The sequence below is a fragment of the Cariama cristata genome, unplaced genomic scaffold (genome assembly GCF_000690535.1).
Source record: "Cariama cristata isolate BGI_N322 unplaced genomic scaffold, ASM69053v1 scaffold29719, whole genome shotgun sequence".
Taxonomy (NCBI): Eukaryota; Metazoa; Chordata; class Aves; order Cariamiformes; family Cariamidae; genus Cariama; species Cariama cristata.
In genome coordinates, this window is record NW_009636784.1 from 9,343 (window position 1) to 28,222 (window position 18,880).

Sequence of the window (18,880 nt, forward strand, 5' to 3'; positions counted from 1 at the left end):
TACACTGGCTGGCTCAGCAGAGGCACCCACAGACTGCAAGTGAAAAGCTGTCTGAATACTCCAATCACCCTTAGTTTCTCCAGAATTAGGATGCAAGCCCAATGGAAAGCTTATGTTGACATCATTGCACCTATCTAATGATAAATTACTTTGTATCTGTAATGCTTTCAAAACAGTCTTTTATCTTAATTCTGAAATTCCTCTTTTAAAACTTATGTTTCAACATATAAGTATTCATGTTCTTACAGGATCCTCTTCAGTGAAGAAATCACTAACATTAATAAGCTGAACACAAGAGTTCAAAGTATTTAAACACATTTAAAATGCGCATCTTAAAAACATCGCAAGAAACCTACCTTTAAAAAGACATCTAGATCTATCACTCCCCGTCTCAATGCTTCCCCAAGATAGAAGATAGTGTCTTCAATTGCATTTTCCTCTGCATATAAGTTGAGGATCTGCTTGTAAAGTGGTGCCGTAGGAATAATAACTTCATCTATGTCATTATTTTCTGACTGACTTTCCATTTTCTCTAAGGCAGAACTGAGCTCTTCATCTTTCTTCTTCAGAAGTTCAATGTTCTTGTCAACTTCAGCCTAAAAACAATTAAGATGTTTATTTCTTACGTCTCAAGAGCTGAATGTCTTCTTGTGATACAACTGTCAAGATGAAAGAATTTTAGACATGCCAGTTCATTCCTTACTTCTCTACTCATCTCTATTATGATTTTTACAAAAGAAAGAGCTACCAATCCATAGATTTAGGATTCTTTCATTTTTAAAAAGGCTGTTTCAGATAATGTCAATCCATTACCAATTTATAACTGTAGAGAAGGCATGCTAACAGTCTTTAAGTATTCTGAAGGTGCCACATAAGGAAAAATAACCATTTAAACTAGTTAAAGACAATAAAAGCAAAGCCAAAATAATTTTTTTCTTTGGAAATGTGTCTTTTGGAGTATGTCCCTATACAAGTTTGCTGAGCATGGATCAAACAAACACTTAACAGAAAACAAACTTGACAGGAAACAAAATAAGCTGGATTTGCACACTAATAGTAACTACAATTTAACTGCATCTGGATGAGATGTATCTCCTTTTGCTACTTTTGAATCTGCCTCCTGGTATTTGTCATGTCCCACAGCTAACACACTGGAAGAGACTGTACACCACAGTGTTCTTCCTTATACCACTCAAAGCCGTACAGACTATTATCATATTCCACTCTCTCTGTCCCCACTGGCTTTTTTCCAGTCTGAAGTCCTAGCTTACTTCGTCATGTTTTATCTGGAAGCTCTCTGATACGCTGGATCATCCTTCTTGCCTTTGCATCAAATACCTGCAGTTCTATTATGTCCTTTCTTTCCAAGACAGGAAAGACTACAATTACACACTACGTTTAAAGTGGGCACATTATAAATTTATACAGTGACATAATGGTATCCCGTGTTCTCTAGTCCTGATTAATAATTTCTAATTTTTTTTTTAACCATATCTGAGCACTGAGCTGGTTTCAGAAACTGCTCATCAATCCCAAAATCTTACTCCCGAGCAGTAATGCAAGGAGCAGATGGAATAAGCAGATGATGTCTTAATGAAAAACTGCAGGAATTTCTGAGCATACTGAGTAGGAGAGACTCTTGTCTGGGAAAGGAAAAGTCTGCAGGTTACACAAGGAGGTTGTGACTAAAATCAGTGTCTCAGCACTAAGACACTGAAATGTTCTCCAGTGCTGCTGTTACATATTATTATCTGGAAAATGGGCTAGAATTATGAAGTAATCTCACATCACTAACATCTTTCACCGGGAGGATGGGGAAAAAATAATACTGTTCCTCTACTGAACAATGACATTTGTAAGATACATGCAGGACAATGCAACTTACAGTCACTCTTATTTCTGACTTGCTTCAGTCTTAACACATGCACCTCAACTGGGAAAGAGACTATATATTTAAAAAGCAATACACTGGAAGCTTTGATATTTCTGTCATGCTTAATAATTAATTACTTACATACTTCTGTTCACTACTAGGAATACTCAGATACAGAGCAGTGTCATCTCAGCTTACCACTTCTTGATCCAGGCGAGTTACCATCTCTTCCAGTTTCTGGTGTCCTTTCTTCAGGTCCTCTTCTGTCCGTTTCAAGGCATTGAGTTCAGCTTGTGCACGATCCATTTCTTCTTTCATCCGCCATCTCAGTTTATCACTGACTGCCGAAATAAGGGAAGCTCGAATGGTATCCTCACTGATAGTTCCATCTCTACTGGGTCCTGCACAAGAAAATTCACAAGCATAAAATTAACTCTGTTCTGCACTGGCTTCAGTACAAAACCAGTTTGAAAAAAAAAGAAGCGGCTAACTTCAGCAATATGAGACAGTAGAATAAACTGTTTTCCATTATAATTTTCAGAAGCAGTGAAGAGACCAAAGTGAGATAAAACACATTAAGATGTACACAAGTAAATTTAAGAGTATGCATCCATTCATTCACTTTACTATTCCCATATCCATACTCTTCCTTTAATTTAAAAATAGGCTGGCCATTTCCCCTGAAGTCTACAAAAGTTGTTAGTCTGAGTCCTTTTAAAGAAGAATAAACTTCTGGTAAACTCTAAAGGAATTAATGGATACATGTATTCAACCACAACTAATGTAATGGCTGGCTTGAGACAGCGAATTTGCCTATAGGTACTCTATCTTGAGGCTTGCCAATGACTATTTGGTTTTGGTGGTGTGTTTTGGGTTTGGTTTTAAGATTAATAAAAATAGATGAACACTAAGGTAACAAAAATAATTTCAATGAAAAAGATCTTAACTGCTGCCCTTTTACATTTATGAAGATCTAACAGCAGGGTCTGTTTCAGTGACACATTATTGGACAGTATCAAGTGATTAAAACCTACAATATGATCTAGTCTTTCCAATTGCTTTCACAATTATTATCATTCAGCTATCCTAGGGCAGGAATGGGAGGGCAGTAAAACAATCAGCATTAATATAGAACATTTGTTATTGACTTAAACTTACTTTAACAAGTAACATTTATTAAAAGACTAAAGCAGAGAGAGAAATGCTAATCAATCATATTAGAATATGGTTTATAGATATGTTCTAGTAGACTGAAATCAGATGGCAGTCTTTTAGGTAGATGTTCAGTTCAGCGTTACACTGGGCCTACCATTTCTTTTTTTAAACTTCTGCAGGATGGTACTGTAATTGGAGTGGGGTGGGGAGAAGCATGATTTATAAAATTAAGTAATGCACCCATGAAGAACCTGTAAAAACTCTCTCTGGATAAAATACCTCTTTAATGTTAGTTTAATAAAGAGTATTAGTCAAATATACAGGGATTCTGTGGAATTAGTTATACAATTCCATTCTAACAAAAGCAAGCACAGCTATTTTAGGTAAGTGTAAGACAAAGATGATGACGTACAATTTAATTGCAGGTACACTAATTTGCCAGTTTCACTTGGTCCATCGTGCCCAGAAACTCAGCATAGTGATTTTAGTAGTAGCGAAACAAACTACTAACCAATATTGTTCTAGTATTATATAACTAGCTTCTATAAATGATCGATGTTACAGTCAAACAGCAACAGAGGCTGCTATGTAACTGAGTTACAGTTACAACTGAGGTTACTACCCATTTGATTGTTTTGATTGCTAGGTACAACTTGTAATTTCAGTTAAATCACATTTTGATGCAGCAATACTAGAAAATAGAAGAAAATAAATTCTCTAATATATTTCATTAGTCCCTCTCCCTCTGAAGCACTATAGGCTTTCACATTTAAGTCTGAATATTACTATTGCTTTTACAAATCAGCCTTTCAGTGAGATTACCTGATTTCAAGAGTCTGTCACTAACCGTTTTCTAAATAGAAAGGTAAATCCTTTATGTCTGTCACAGGAAGTGCTCTGTATCTGCAGATCAGGAAACTCAGATTGCTCTAGGGAATCTAAAGCGGACACTGGTTGCAGAATTGTATCCCTATTTATCACTTCAACCATTCAAACTGGAGTGTCACAGTTTCCCCATGCTTATGCCTCACACCTTTTACATCAGTGAAATTTCAATTGGATTGTAAGAACTACTAATAAAGCAAGAATTATAGCAGGTTTTGTGCCTAAACTTTCCAACTTTTATAGATAAAATGTAGAGAGATTTGAAGTTCCATACCTGGAAAGAAAATTTGCAAAAAGAAATTTTTACCAGAGTGTCTTTTTACCCAGAGACACGGTTACAAAACCCTGAAGTTGTTATGGCATCGTATTTCCCAGTACCCTAGATCTCAAACAATTACAAAGTGAAAAAATATTCATGAAGGCTCCTGTGAACCTTACATAGCTAAAGGCAAAACCATCACTGTATCTTTTGTTTTTCCTTCCCAAAGGTTCAGAAAAGTGTCTCAAGTCAGCTGAAATCAAATCAACCTTTTCACCTTTCTTAATAACCACAGGCGCTCAGAAGAAGCAAAAGCGAACAAGCAACTCAAATCACACATTAATTTTGCCAGTTAAACACAGTAGTTCAAAGATTGGTATTTTTAGAGTAAATTACACTAAGATAAACAGTGATAGATATGTTTTTGAATACATTACTGATAATAACAAATAAACTACTATTAGCTAGAAACAAGATTACAATAATTTTACTACAGTTATTCAGGAAAAGAGTGGGCTGTTCAGTGAAATTTCAGCATTACAGTGTCCTTGGGGTAGGCTGGATATCTTCCTGATAAGCAGCAACAATCCAGAACACAGTAAAAAAATCTAAACTCTGCATTCAGAAACAAGCACGTGATTGGTACAATTAACCATTTTCTGTTAGGGTACCATCATAATTAAAAAAAAAAAAAAAATCTATTTGGAGCATCTGTTAGTATTGTTATACTAAGAAACACAAACTCTTGTTGACAGGACTGCACACCTTACAATCCTTAAATCATCCAGAGGACTTTTTGGACTTCTGCTGCTAACAGAACAAGACTGCATAAATTCATCTCTTCCCTATGCCTTTTACTCTATTCCTGTCCACAAAACTTACACCAAGCCAGGTATGTGGAAAAATAAAGCAATGCAAATGATAAGAGTAGAACTATGGGAAGATGCACATCATGCTTACTAATCCACCAAATTCTTCTAAAATTAAGAAAACATCAGATTCTGATAATTATTAATGTAAGCACTTTACTTACATACAAATTACACCAGAATATGTGTAATCTTTTAAATATAAGCTAATTACTATTGGAAAAAAAGAGACTGAATTATTAATCAACGGGTGAAAAGAGAGCCTTATGAAAATATCAATGTTCCAACACTTGATCTGATTTACAGTTCTGGCGTAACCAATTCACCCTGTTGCCAGTCAACAAGATAATTTTCAATATTTGGTTAACTATCTATTAGAATCAGCAACAGAAGCTGTCAAATAGCACCATACACACAAACCCAGGAATTCATGATTGCTGCTTCTTATGAAAAGCAGAAAAGAACAGTATTTTCTACACTGAGAAGTAAAACCTAAACCAAATCACTCAAACTATCTGGGACAAAGAGTTTTTTCACTGTTTAGGACTTCCTGCTTACAGTAGACAATTGTAAATATACATGTTCCAAATCAAAACAAAAAGGTCCGATTTCACTTCAAGAATAGCATTAGCATGATTTCAGTTACTGTTTACTTCATATAATGAACTATTCTCTAACACAATGCCAGAACCAGCCATCAGTTCTACTTTTCTTTTTTACCCTGATATCCCTCACTCTGGGAGATTTTATACAAGGCTCACTTAAAAAGTAAAAAAAAGAAAAAAATTAAATCACAATACACCTAACACAACGAAAATTCACACAGAAACACCAACAGGTAGGAAAGAGGTGTTTGAACATATAAAGGATCATTTTAATACAGCTCAATTAGATTTTATGTATCTTCTTAAAGAGCATGAACCCTTAGCATTTTCTGCCACTTCCATAATTAGCCCAGCTTGGGGAAGACTTTATGGCGCATAGCCATTAAATCCACAGAGCACTGAAACCCTTAACCTTTACCAGGCAGAGTCTGGTTTCACAAGTGACCTTGCAGAATCATCAAACTAGTAACAGCATCAGAAAGGCAATTAATGGCAGACGATTGAACAGAAAGAAAACGCCTGAAGGACTATTTGAAAAACCAGCTATTCTTAAAAACTTAAGCTACTATGAATAAGTATTTTCATTCAATTCAAACTAAGCTTACTATAGGAAACACCCCACCACCAGCTACACAAAACTCTAAAGTTGTAGCACCTGATATGCTGCTAAATAAACTATCACAATAAACCATAACCAAACAATCTGTATAGGAAATAAACATTTTAAGTTGAAAGGAAAACACAATACTGTACTGTAAAAAAAAACCCAGTACTGTAAATACAGTGGATGATTAAAGAGACGTGTTTGCATTTCAATTGGCACAAGTGATAAACCATGTATAACAGGTGTATGACTTTTACCTAGCTGCATCAAATGAATCAGTCTAATGTTAAATTGTCACTACAAAAATCTGGCATTACAACACAGTATCAGATGATCTAACTCAGGACTTGAAGAGCCTTCTATGATATTTGGCAGATATTCCACCTCTGTTCATCTTCACTGGGGATGAAAATGAGGGAAAGAAATTAAATAGGACCTATCTATATTTTAAATTAAGTCTCTATTACATACAAGCAAAACTGGATCTGTTTGAGAAAGACGTTGCAGAATGCTGATGTTCCCTAGAAACATTCTTATCACCTCCCCTACATGAGAGCCAGTGGAGACCGTTAGTTCTCAATGACCCAACTACAGCCCCTGAACACCAAATACTGTTTGAGCTACTTAAGTGGGACAGCAGCTTTCTGGCAGTGTGCATGGTAGACACGTCACCTCAGAGTGGAGACGACCACTGAAATGGCCAACATCTTTCAGGGAAGACTTTTCTAATTCAGAAGGCTGAAAGAACTTCGATGCAAAGGATAGGATCAGGCACTAGAAGACTCAAACATACAATGTACTGTTGTTTCCAAATTCTGTAACAACAGAACAACTCTTCAAATATTTTAGGAGTAAAGTAGAAGCATCTATCTTCCCTTGCCAAGCTGTGAACTTGCTTTGTCCCCATGTGTGTGAACAAAAATTTCAAAATACACACAGTTCTGGAGTGTACAGTGTGCATAAATACCTGGGAGTTCACACTTTAAATGAAGAACCTATGGATGCACTTCTAAATTATGGTGCAAGAGACTACAAATTATTGATACTCTGAACAAAGTCACAGGAGGGTCTACGTCCTTACCACATAAATGCTCCAAAAGGACTATCATCCAATTGGAAAGTTACCTCATCATCTTCCTACTTAACTAGATGACCTTTATCTGTTACACATACACTGAATGTGAGGTGCAGAGCGGACACCAAGCTAGTGTTTTTTGCCAGCAAAGGGACACAGCACAGCAGACGGGGAAAAGATACACGTTAATAGATCTTGCTGCTGAAGGTAAGAAAGAAGGAAGTAACAAGTAGGGACCATTAAGAAGCAACAGTGAAGAGGCTGGAGAAAAAAATCAGTAAAAATGAAGCTCATTCCAAACACATTGGAAACCTCTGCTTTAGATAGCTACAACTTTTAGAGTAAAGAAAGTATAAATAAAGAGTAAATAAAGTGAGTCTGTTAGATGATTAAATGAGGACAAAAGCATTTTTATAAACCAAGACTGCAAACAGAGAAACACAGACAATCAAAAGTCACCTACAGTTAAAAGGGTGAGGAAAAAAAACTTACGGTAGATAGATGCAGTGTTCTTCAAAGTATTAATAGAGCACACACAATACACTGCACAAAACCAGGAATTTATCAAGTTCCTGACTGAATAAAATATAAGGTAAAGGACATAAAATGTATTTTATTCTTCCTTTGAATGACATTTTTAATTGAAGACCAATATTTTGGAAGGCCAGATTAAGAACAATACATTCCTTTTCCATTTTCTCTCCTGTATCATTTATGGAGGGAAGCTTTACTTCAGAGAAATTCTTTCAGAGCTACTCACCAACAGTAGTCACAGGAGGCTGAGAAGGGTAGTACTGAACACTGGTGGTTGGTGGAAATGGAACACCACCTGAGTAAGGATAGTTTGGGTAGCTGCTTTGACAAAGAAAGATATGCTAATGTTATGTAACTATTTGTAAAATATCATCCATGTATATTATCTTTATGTCACCATGTTAAACATTTGTTTACATAATAAAAATTTTAAATTGCAGGCCAAGTTATACTTTTTCTCGTTTCCTGTTCACATTAACATCTTTCACAATTTATATTTCTGGTGTGATTTAAGAAGATACTACTTTATCTAAAACCCTATCTAGCTATTGCCTGGTCAAGCATTTGGATCATTCCAAAATCTCGTCAATCTCTTAATCTTGCCATGCAATTTCTAACTTGCTGTACGAAATCCCCAAAGTATCCAAAAGAAATTATTCTAGCTACAAACTCACAAACAGCAATTTGAATTTCATTATTTTTAATATGAGAATAGTTAACAAGATCACTGCTTTATGTAAACCTAAAAATGTTATGCAAAATACGGTTGCAAGATGAAACTGCTCCAAAAATTCTCAGCCCTGCTCTGAAGGATGACGGAAAGCAAAGGTATTCATTTGTTCATTGAAACAATTGCGAGATGACATATAACATGACAGTCTACAATAGCTTTCTAAAATACACTTACTATCAACTGAAAACAAGGACTCAAATTAGTCAGTACTGGACTGACAAACACCTGCATACAGCAGAGTATTAATCATGGCTATCAGTAAACAAAATGGTCCAAGAAAACATGTAAAATATAAAATAAGCATATTCTGTACCTCTCTAGATAACCGAAAATTTAATCGTTCTTAAAACTTTTCTGTTCATTCATAAATCATATTATTTTAAAAATAGTTCTTCTATTATTCATTTCTGTAAAAACATTAAGAGCACTTTAGAGGACAAAACTTGCCGTAAGAACTTGCCAAAATCCTCATTTTTCACTTCTTACAATGTAGCACCCCACCTTCCTAATGCTTACAGGGTTTAAATTTTATTTATTTATTTTTAATCAAAATGTTATATATGACAGCAACTGCTCATATGCTCCTAACACAAAATCAGGACATAGGGATATTAATTAAAAAAAAAAAATGATGTGAAAAAATGTAGGTACACACTAGGACGCAGCAATCAGCATCTTACTCTTTGCTAAGACACAACTACCAATCTTCTGGAAAAGCTTTATTCCAAACTATTATATCATATACTTAAAGAAAAAGTCTTGTTTTATATTAATAAAAAGCTTTTAAAATCATTTTGTGCACTTCAAATTCTCTTAGAGTGCTCTGAATTAAGTCCACATTTATGCTGGAATCAAGGTTTGTATTAATCCAGCAATTGTTTTGTACAATGTTTTGAGTTGCCAATTACCCCAAACAATACTAACAACATCAATAAAAAAACCTAACTTGTAGGGGTACATTTCTTGCTATATCATGTAAACTTAACAACTTTATAAATATTGATCTAATATATGAGTGAAGAAAGACAACATCTGGGACTTTGGTAGCAATTTTTCAAAATATATTTATCACCCAAGTACACTGTATTTGAAGCAAGCAACACTAAGAAAGCTAAACCTCTCTCACACTTTCTTTTGGCTATTGACAAGAATTCGGACCTCGTTTTAAAAAAACCTGCTAACACAATATACAACAAATATACTGTAAGAAAATATAACTAAGACTAGACACTATTCAGTGAAACTGTGTATCATGTAAATGATGATGGTTTAAAGAGGTTCTTACCTCGGGTTTGGAGTGCTTCCTGCTGGATAGGCAGATATTCCACCTGGAATGCCTGGTACATAGGAAGCTAAATAAAATAATGATTTTGTATATTTTTACTTTTCCGAAGTTTAATATATACTAAGATCGCATATATATTAAGCTGCAGTAAGATGCTTTTCAAAATACTGTTAAACAATGAATACAGTATAACAGAATGCAACAACAAGAGTAAGAGAAGTCGTTCTACAGCCAAACCCCCACGTACCCTGCCTCCTCTACCACCACCACTTCTCACAACCCTCCCAGACGTTTCCCATACTGCTCCTGTGCAGCTTGGCAAGAGGGATACTTGCAGGTGTTTGTTGTGAGCTATCTCTGTGCCAACTGACCAAGGCAGCTGCTTCCCCTCAAAACACCTACAGCACTAAACCACAGTGGACCTTCCCTCTATGTACTGACCAGTCAGAATCTGCTTTCTGTATCCAAGCACATTTTCAGAAAACACAGGCAAATTTTGCATTGCTGAAGATTTAACCTCTACCTACGTGGTTAAAATATTTTCAAGCGTAGTTTGTTTGGAGGAAGAGTATGAGAACTGTAATTGAAGTCAATTACACATTCCTTAAAACAACTAGCTAGAACACCTTTCACTGTGTATTTATTTTTTTGTTCATCACTACTTTAAACTAACCACTGCATGGATAAAAATGTGTATCAATTTAAAAATGCATGATGAGTAGTTGTACTAAGTAAAATGTGAATACATAAGAAAAAGTATCTGCAGCTAGGGAACTAAAAAAAAAAAGTGGCATATTATTAACGATGACACACCTGAAGGACTGTCTCCATTTTTTATATAATGGCTGAAAAAAAAACCCAAAACCTTTCCAGTGTAGCCATTGTTCTTTACTCACTAAATGATGAGTGTATATTTTAAGTACCTTCAGAGTAGCTAGGTTTCACAACAGCTGATTAGCTGTTTAACAGTCCAACCATGGTCTCATCCAGTAATTTCTGCTATTCAGAAATTACACTTTAAAAAATTTTTATTAGCACATATAAATGTCTAGGGCTTTAACAGTCGTAGCAGTTTTAAGTTTCTTCTTGGAAATCTGACAATTCTATTTTAACAATTATGTTCTGAATATATTTATTCCACATTTCTAGTAATTTTAGGAATATTACATCAAATAGCTTTTTTTTAAGAGCTGAGCTATTTCCATCCTTGAATGCTTTCAAATTATTCAATTTTTTAAAAAGGGTTTCATTTCTTCTTAAGTAGTATATCTAGAACTTAAAAAAGCCCAAACCTAAATGTCTGTAAAATAAGGAAAACCTGATTACACTAGTAAAAATAAGTAGTTATTAGCAATGTGAAAATCCTGAAACATTTCCACTAAAATCATTTCAGGTATGCTAGCACTGAGTGACTACAAGAGTCATCAAGTGTGTTTCAACTGATGGTCCTTCCTTAAAGCACAATCAGGTCACAGTCTCTACTAAAACTATACTTGTACTGACACCTGCTGTTCTTGGAAAATCAGAACAGCAGAATCTTCTAGTGCTCTTATAGATGGGCTAGCAGCGCTGGACAACCTAGAAAGTCCCAAACACTTACCTTTAGTCAACTATCCCTAATGGTCCCATTTGTGGTTGCGACCCCTTTTCTGACGTGTTAAGAACCTAAGACCTTATTAAAAATGGATTCTGCTGGAAATTGTAATGAATAGTACTTCAGCTTTTCTGATGTACCACTACAACCTGATAAAAGCTGTATTTCAATAGAAAACAGACACAGCCTTAAAAATACAGCAAAAATATATCACCCCAAATGCAGCTACTCTACCATTAAATTAATGTAGAACTGTTACAGTACCATTAAACAATCTGCAGCTAATCTGCTCCCCCTCCCCTCCTGCCCCACTCTTTGGCTTGAGTAGGTCTACTTGACTGTTCTTTTTTTTTTCCCCATGCAATGCAGTCTCCTCTTGGAAGAATTTCTAGGATTTTCTGTTTCCCACTTCCCCTTTTCCCCATCCACCTATCCCTAGTCTTTAAAATAAGATGCCTCCAGAAGGTTAAATAAATAAAAGATTTTAAAAGTCTTGAGAATTTCCGCAAGAAAATAAAAACGGGTACCAAGTCAGAGTACCAAATCAACAGAGAAGAATGAAAAATCACAGGGCGGTACTTTTTCATATTCAGCCAGCAATTATTAAAAATTAAAAAAACCCCAGATGTGTGGGCATAGGAAACACAAGCAGCATGCTTTTGCTTATGAAGTCAATGGCTGCAAGAAACTTAACAGATGGACTTGTATAATCAGAATAAAAAAAAATTAACATACAGGACAGTTATCTGAATAATCTCTTTTTAAGGATATGTCTGAATGTTGATAGGTTACTGGTTTATGGGTTAATAACAGAAAGTCATTCTAGAGCAGAATACATCATTTGTTAACAAACTATGCAGAGCAACAATCACTTTGGAATATTAGTATGAGTATTTGTAGACATTAGTAGTCATGACAACTCACTAGTTGGTGGGCCTGTGGCCTGGTATGGTGGGTAGCTTGATGAAGCAGTCGGCCGAGAAAAGACTGGAGGTTCCTCACCAAACACGACAATCATGACCTGAATCAGTTCTAGCAAGTCTGACTGGGGCTGTGAGAGTAAGCAAACCACAAGCTGTTGATTTCACCAACAGATAGTTTAACAAAATGACAATATTCCAACAGCTCTCAAAAGTCATCCTTTTATTTGTGGGTTGTAATTTTTTTTTTTAATATATATATGTGCATATTTTAACTTCCTCTCTGGATTCCTTTACAGATACCAAACCCAGTGAGCTGGTATTCAAAATGGTATAGCGAAATACAGCTGCAGTAGTGTTTCCATTCAGAATAAACTGAGTAATACATGGTTCCATATCATCTGCAGGGCAATAAATGACTGAAGATGACTGTGTAATGATGGATTATAATAAATTTTTAAAAACTTAAATCCATTCTCCAACATGAAAAAAGTACAGATCACTAAGTTTTCAGACATTTCAATTTCATACAGCCTATAGCTTTTGCTTAGGTTCAGAACAGCTCAATAGAAAAAATATTCTAACCCACTAAAGAGTGGCACAAACCTCCTTCAAATATAGCTAAACTAGGCTTCTCAGTTTATAACTACATTTAATACAGGCATGATTTCATTTTGCCAAAATAAGGACAAGCATCATGAATGCAGCACCAGATTAAACATCCTACTTCCAAATTTTGTTAGCTCTATAATCTGTTTACTTATTTTTCCCAATCTCTCAAACTGATTGAATTCTGTATTACCTGTATCTTAGAAGATCTTCTTGCTTGCACAAGACCTGCATCCTGATCTGTCATTTTCCACTGTTACCATGCAAGTGCTGAACTATCATCCATGCTTAATAAATTTATTCCTGTTAATCACTTTTTACAGAACTATGCATCTTGTACCATTCTTCTGACCTTGTTAGCATAGTTTATCTTCTTTACAAGTCTATGTTCTGGTCACAACAATGAGGCCTGCATTGCTCAATACCTTTATTTATTGATAAAACAAATATAGCCATATACTTGAAGCTCCAGCAATGTCTACATAAAGAAGTCCAAGTGCTCATACAAGTCCATTTCAGTCAGAGACTAATTTCAGCCCAGAGATGTTTTAACAGAATTTATAATATCCCTTCCATAAATATTCTTATCTCACAGATCTTCACATCAGTGTCCCACCAGGGAAGGACGCCTATGGTGCACTGCTTCATCAGACAAACTGTAACTAAAGATGCAATTAACCAGGCAACAGAATGCAATATCCTGAACTTTAAGACATTACAAGTAATAAGCAGTTGTCTTCATTTAAAAAATGGTTTAAGATCTCAAATAAAGAGGATTGTAGGTTTTGGTAAAAACGACAACTATCTAAAGGAATTCAGAACCGAGCAATGTGAGAATTTCCAGTTCCCTATACTTACATATTTCCACTCATGCAGATAAGGAAGGTATATCTTTCCATTTGCATCGACATGCTTCCCAGTTTTTATTGTCATAGAGCTAGTGGGTTTAACAAAACAAATTGGGGGGTTGAAAGGGTAGGTGTCCAGCAGCCACAAGCAAATTGGGATATTGTATGTGTTACCTAGAAAAGATATTTTGAAAGATTTTAAAAGTTATTCCAACTTTTCAACTGTCCTCTTTATAAAAATCTCCTAAATCCAGGCAATTCAACTGCACAGAGTCAGAAGCCAAAGCCAAAATCTACTAGTAACATTCAACAAAGAGCTCACAATACGGCCATGAACTCAACATTTTTCAGAACCATTTAACTTTGATTTACAACTATCATTTACCACTAATACATTATCTCATTTGTTCTACAATGCAACATTACTAGACCCTAATCTGAATTATTCTTAGCTGCAGCAACATATGGTTTGCAACCGTCATTCAATTGAGAAGCTTGAAAAACACGTAGTACTGAAAGAAAAGAGATGTTACAGAGCTGTACAAGACCGAAAAAGCAATACTCAACATTAAAATCTTATTCTGCAGAAAAAATAAGGACAATTTCTTTAAAACATTATACTTTGGACAAGTAATGGATTTCAAGAAAATAGCGATCACCAAAGTAGTGAAGTTGAACCAGGACAAAGCTAAATAGTTTTTCATGTAATTTTAGAAAATAATGGTGGTGATAATAATAACAAATACATACCTCTGTAAGGCACAGGAATGGTTCCACTGAGGCTCATCAACTCCCTAGATGAACCATCGTTAAAAACTGAAAGGGAACAAACACTATTTTCAAAACAAACATATTTGCTGCATTAATGTCTGTGCGGGTTATACCCTATCTATTTATTAGCATAAGTTTTCAAAAGTTACACATATATAAACTCAGCTTGAAAGGTTCTGCTCTTGCACATTTATGGACTAGCATATGATTGTCTACAGTCAGATAAGTTCTTATGAGTAACATATTTCTGGGAAATGAATGACTAATTATTGTTAAACTACTTTCACTGCAAATAAAACTGTTTCCTCATTCAGAGACCAAGTAAAACATGTTGGAACCATACAAACTGCAAATCACACAAATTGTTGCAAAGATAATCTCAATTTACACTTAATTTAAAAAACAACTGTCATTTTAGGATTACAAAGAATTCCTTATGCTTCCTCCAAATATACAGGTCAGCAAGAATAATGAAAATTACTGGGCCATAGGCGTTTATGACATAATCAGTACAGGTAATTTAACCAAAAAATAATACATTGAAGAGGAAGAAATGCATAGCACTTGACTTACTGCCAAATCTTAGTCTTAGTTCACAAACTGCACAGGAACCCTGATCACAATTTACCAAGTTGCTGTATTTAGTTTTCCCATACTTTCAATCCAATAGCTTATTCTTGGCTGAATAAATCAACTTCTGGTAAATAAAGCTTTTATTTTCCTAATTTCACCTGAAAGTTTCTAGTCATACTTCAAATGTAGCTTATTGTGTACAATTCTTTTGGTGCTAACGTTCTGCAAAGGCAGGTAGAATGTGTTGGGAGTTAAATGGGGGTTTGTATTTCATTATTAATATAAACTTGAAAACTATGTCAACAGCAATGTAACCATTTTCTTGTTGCTCATTTCACTGCTCTAAATAACATCAATTATCTGTAAGTGGTTCTGTGCTCAGCTTTTCCCAGGCAGCTTAGGAAGAGTTAGGTAACACACATGGGCTTCTTGCTACAGCTCAAAGCTACCTGGAATTCTGGTCACTATCATCATGCAAAGTTGTGTACACTATTCCAACCACAGTCCTGTCACTGTTGTGATTCTCCAGTCACTGTATGAATTTTTATTTCTGGAACAGCTGCAGGCGTGCAGCTATTCAAGTTAAAACTAAATTATCTTTTACCTGTCCATATCCCTTCTTAATACTTCTCAATCCAGATTTAGAATTTACAAAGCAGAAGGCTATAAAATCTCTGATGATGTATTAGTAATACAAATTAGCTCACAGAAGAATCCCACAGGTGACAGTTAAAAAAAGGTGATCAGAAGGAGGATGACCTCAGCAGCTATGCTGGCTCATTGTATCTTGTGAAACCATGCCCTCAGCCTCTGCAGCCGACCCTAGACATCATCTTAATTTAACTCACTCTAATTTACTCGGAGCCTTTAAAATTGCTAACAGTGACTATCATCGTTAATCTACATTACAAACCTCTCATACCAATACCCTATATGCTTTACCATGTTTTCTTCATACTCTTAAGGACTGCCACAATTACTTTTAATAAAGTATTTGTTCATTGATTTACAATTCTTTCTAAATAGAACTCTAAAATATGTTTATATGACAGCAAAGCTGAACTTGTAAGATACCAGCAATCTCAGGACACCAACTGATGACATCCCGGAGCAATTAACTAAAAGTTAAGCTATGAAAAATGCAAGACTTCTTGGCATGTTAGATAGACTCAGCAATATAGAAAAGTTATTTTAAATAGAAAGGTTATCTGTGTTTCTAAGAAAGTACTGATGTCAAAGATTGAGAAACTCAGATTATGTTCTCTAGTCTTCATCTCCTTTTTCCCCACAAAAACTACCAAATATATCTAAACTATCAACAATTCAATAACACAAATTTTCTCATGCAGAGACTAACCATATGAATCCATGACAGGTTTGAGGTCCTTGTACTGAGTAATAACACTGGTTGTCTCCTGTACAGTTAGGTCTCTATATTTATACTGGAAAACAAAAGAGAAAGAATGACATTAGAGACTAAATTTTCAGTGTGATTTAATTTTGTTTTATTTTACCCAATAGACTGAATTTACGAGAGTTTACATTGATATATAGACAGTCTTCTCCACTCTTATTTTGGAATAAGAATTTATTTCTCCATATTACTTATACTGAACACTGCCTACATAACTTACCGAACTTTAACAAGGTGTTAAGATGCTTTTAGTCTTAAACAAGGGTCCATATATCAAGTGACTTGGAAAAACTATTGCATTTTCATTCACATTCTACCATAACCAACAGTATCTGACAGATATATGTCAGATCTTAAAAAAAACCCCACATCTCCGAACAAATATAGTGATGTTTTGAACATTCCTGATATACAGCTATCTAAGATCTGAACCTCACAGATATCTTTCATAGCACTTTTCAAAGCATCACAGTATTTAACAATCATTGACCAGTATTTTCATGTATTTTATCAACTAGAAAGCAGACATTTCAACGCATGATATTATCAGTAATACTACTGGTTTCACCTCCTTCCTTTATCAGGAGCAGGGAGTAACTCACAGCACAGAAGATCTGTACACCACAGATACACTACTACAGAATTTAACAGTCTCAGAACCATAATCCACAAACAACAAAAGAGACGTGCCTGGGCAACAGAGAGCTGGTTTACTCAGTGGTGCAGCTCTTTAACCTTGTGGCCATTCCTCCTAATAACTACCATTAAAAAGAAAAGCTAACAATGTAGTCCCTTGACAATGCTTTCATTGTAATAAAATTTTTTTAAAAATAACAATCTTCAGATGTCTTAAGGAACATAAACAGACAGCATCCTTTCATTCCACCATGGCAGGAAGACAAAGGGCCCAATGCAACGAAATGTCCGATACACAAAGCACATAGATGTTAACACATCTGAACTAATTAATTCGGACGTTACCAAGAGCAAAGTGTGGTGCCACAGCTAAAGGTCACCTTTGCTCCGACAAACACTCATGAGTTGTGAAGCTTAGGACCTAACTCTTCTTCCTGTTATCTACAGAGATTGACAAGGATGCTACTCCTGGGCATGATAACTCTTCTTTAATGAGCAGAGATGAACATGCTATGCCACTTCCCATAATGTCACCACAGTCTACAAAAAGCACCTGTGCTTTGGGGGATGCTGTGACTTATCTGCCTGAAATGACCAAGGGCAAACCAGCCCTATGGTCAGTCTGCAAAACGCTGGTCTGTGAGAAAGCAAGGAACCCCTCCACAGCAGGGCTGCCTGCATGTGCTGGGAGGCACCAGCATAGAGGTCAGTCAGCCAGAGGGTCAGGGCAGCCCCTGGATGCTGTTTTGGTGGGAGGGCTGCAGCAAAGCAACTCAGCCTCCTCTGGAAAGCAGGTGCAAGATTGGGAGTGTGCAGGAGAGGTCTCACAACTTTGCTAGCATTTGAGTACATTCCTCCCTCCTTCCCCAACACCTAGCGGAAGCGAGAAATAGATCACAGGCTTTGCTAGAACATGGAGACAGAGGTCTGTGAAATTTTGGCTAGGTCAGCCAGAGACTGGCAGTACATACCCACATCACCAAAGGTGTTACTACAGTACAAATGAGAGCATGTCACCAGCTACTCTAAAAAGAGGGGGTCTTTTTATAGGAACATACCTTATGGTGCAGGATACAGGCTCAAGAAGATTGACATAATCACTATTAAAAAGAGAATTGGCTTCTACTAAACGGAAGCTCCCAACAAGCACAAGGATTCAGAGCCAGGATTTAACTCCGCTTCTGGCACAAGTCAGTTTAGTCAAGGAACAGATAAAACAACGCCTGCCTGCTCAGCAGACGTACTGGGAGTCTGGTATATGGTAGCTGATAGGGCTGATAAAAGCCAGATTTGGTTATCTGGGGTGCTTTTAAAAATTAGGTCCAACACCTGAAAATTAAAAAATATTTTCATATGCATCTTAAAACTAAGAAAAAGAGTATTGCTGCAAATCATTTTTACACGGAGTCAAATAATTACTTAGTAGAGATAAGCTTGTAAGATTCCAGCTACTGCCACAAGCAAAATTAAGTGCTACATCAGCTATTAATTTCAGCATTTAGATCCAGGTAACCACAGATGATCAAAGTTCTGTATATTAAAATGACATATAAAGAAGTTTTTCCTAAAGAAAATGATGGCTTTTCTAGAACTTTTTATTACTTAAAGCACAAAGTATACTCTTTTGTGCTTATTTCT

At 35.7% G+C, this 18,880-nt stretch overlaps 1 protein-coding gene across 1 annotated transcript in view; it reads right to left on the minus strand.

Annotated features, from left to right (window-relative positions):
• The window catches only part of TSG101 (tumor susceptibility 101), a 17,774-nt gene extending 1,144 nt beyond the window's left edge, over nucleotides 1-16,630 (minus strand). The window contains exons 1-8 of the mRNA XM_009708057.1: nucleotides 16,550-16,630; nucleotides 14,599-14,664; nucleotides 13,859-14,022; nucleotides 12,396-12,522; nucleotides 9,878-9,944; nucleotides 8,086-8,177; nucleotides 2,072-2,274; nucleotides 357-596 (exon numbers count right to left, since the gene is read on the minus strand). Coding sequence (XP_009706359.1) covers nucleotides 357-596; nucleotides 2,072-2,274; nucleotides 8,086-8,177; nucleotides 9,878-9,944; nucleotides 12,396-12,522; nucleotides 13,859-14,022; nucleotides 14,599-14,664; nucleotides 16,550-16,562 — 972 coding nt within the window. The 5' untranslated portion in view covers nucleotides 16,563-16,630. The remainder of the gene's footprint in view (nucleotides 1-356; nucleotides 597-2,071; nucleotides 2,275-8,085; nucleotides 8,178-9,877; nucleotides 9,945-12,395; nucleotides 12,523-13,858; nucleotides 14,023-14,598; nucleotides 14,665-16,549) is intronic.
• Between the last annotated feature and the right edge of the window lie 2,250 nt (nucleotides 16,631-18,880).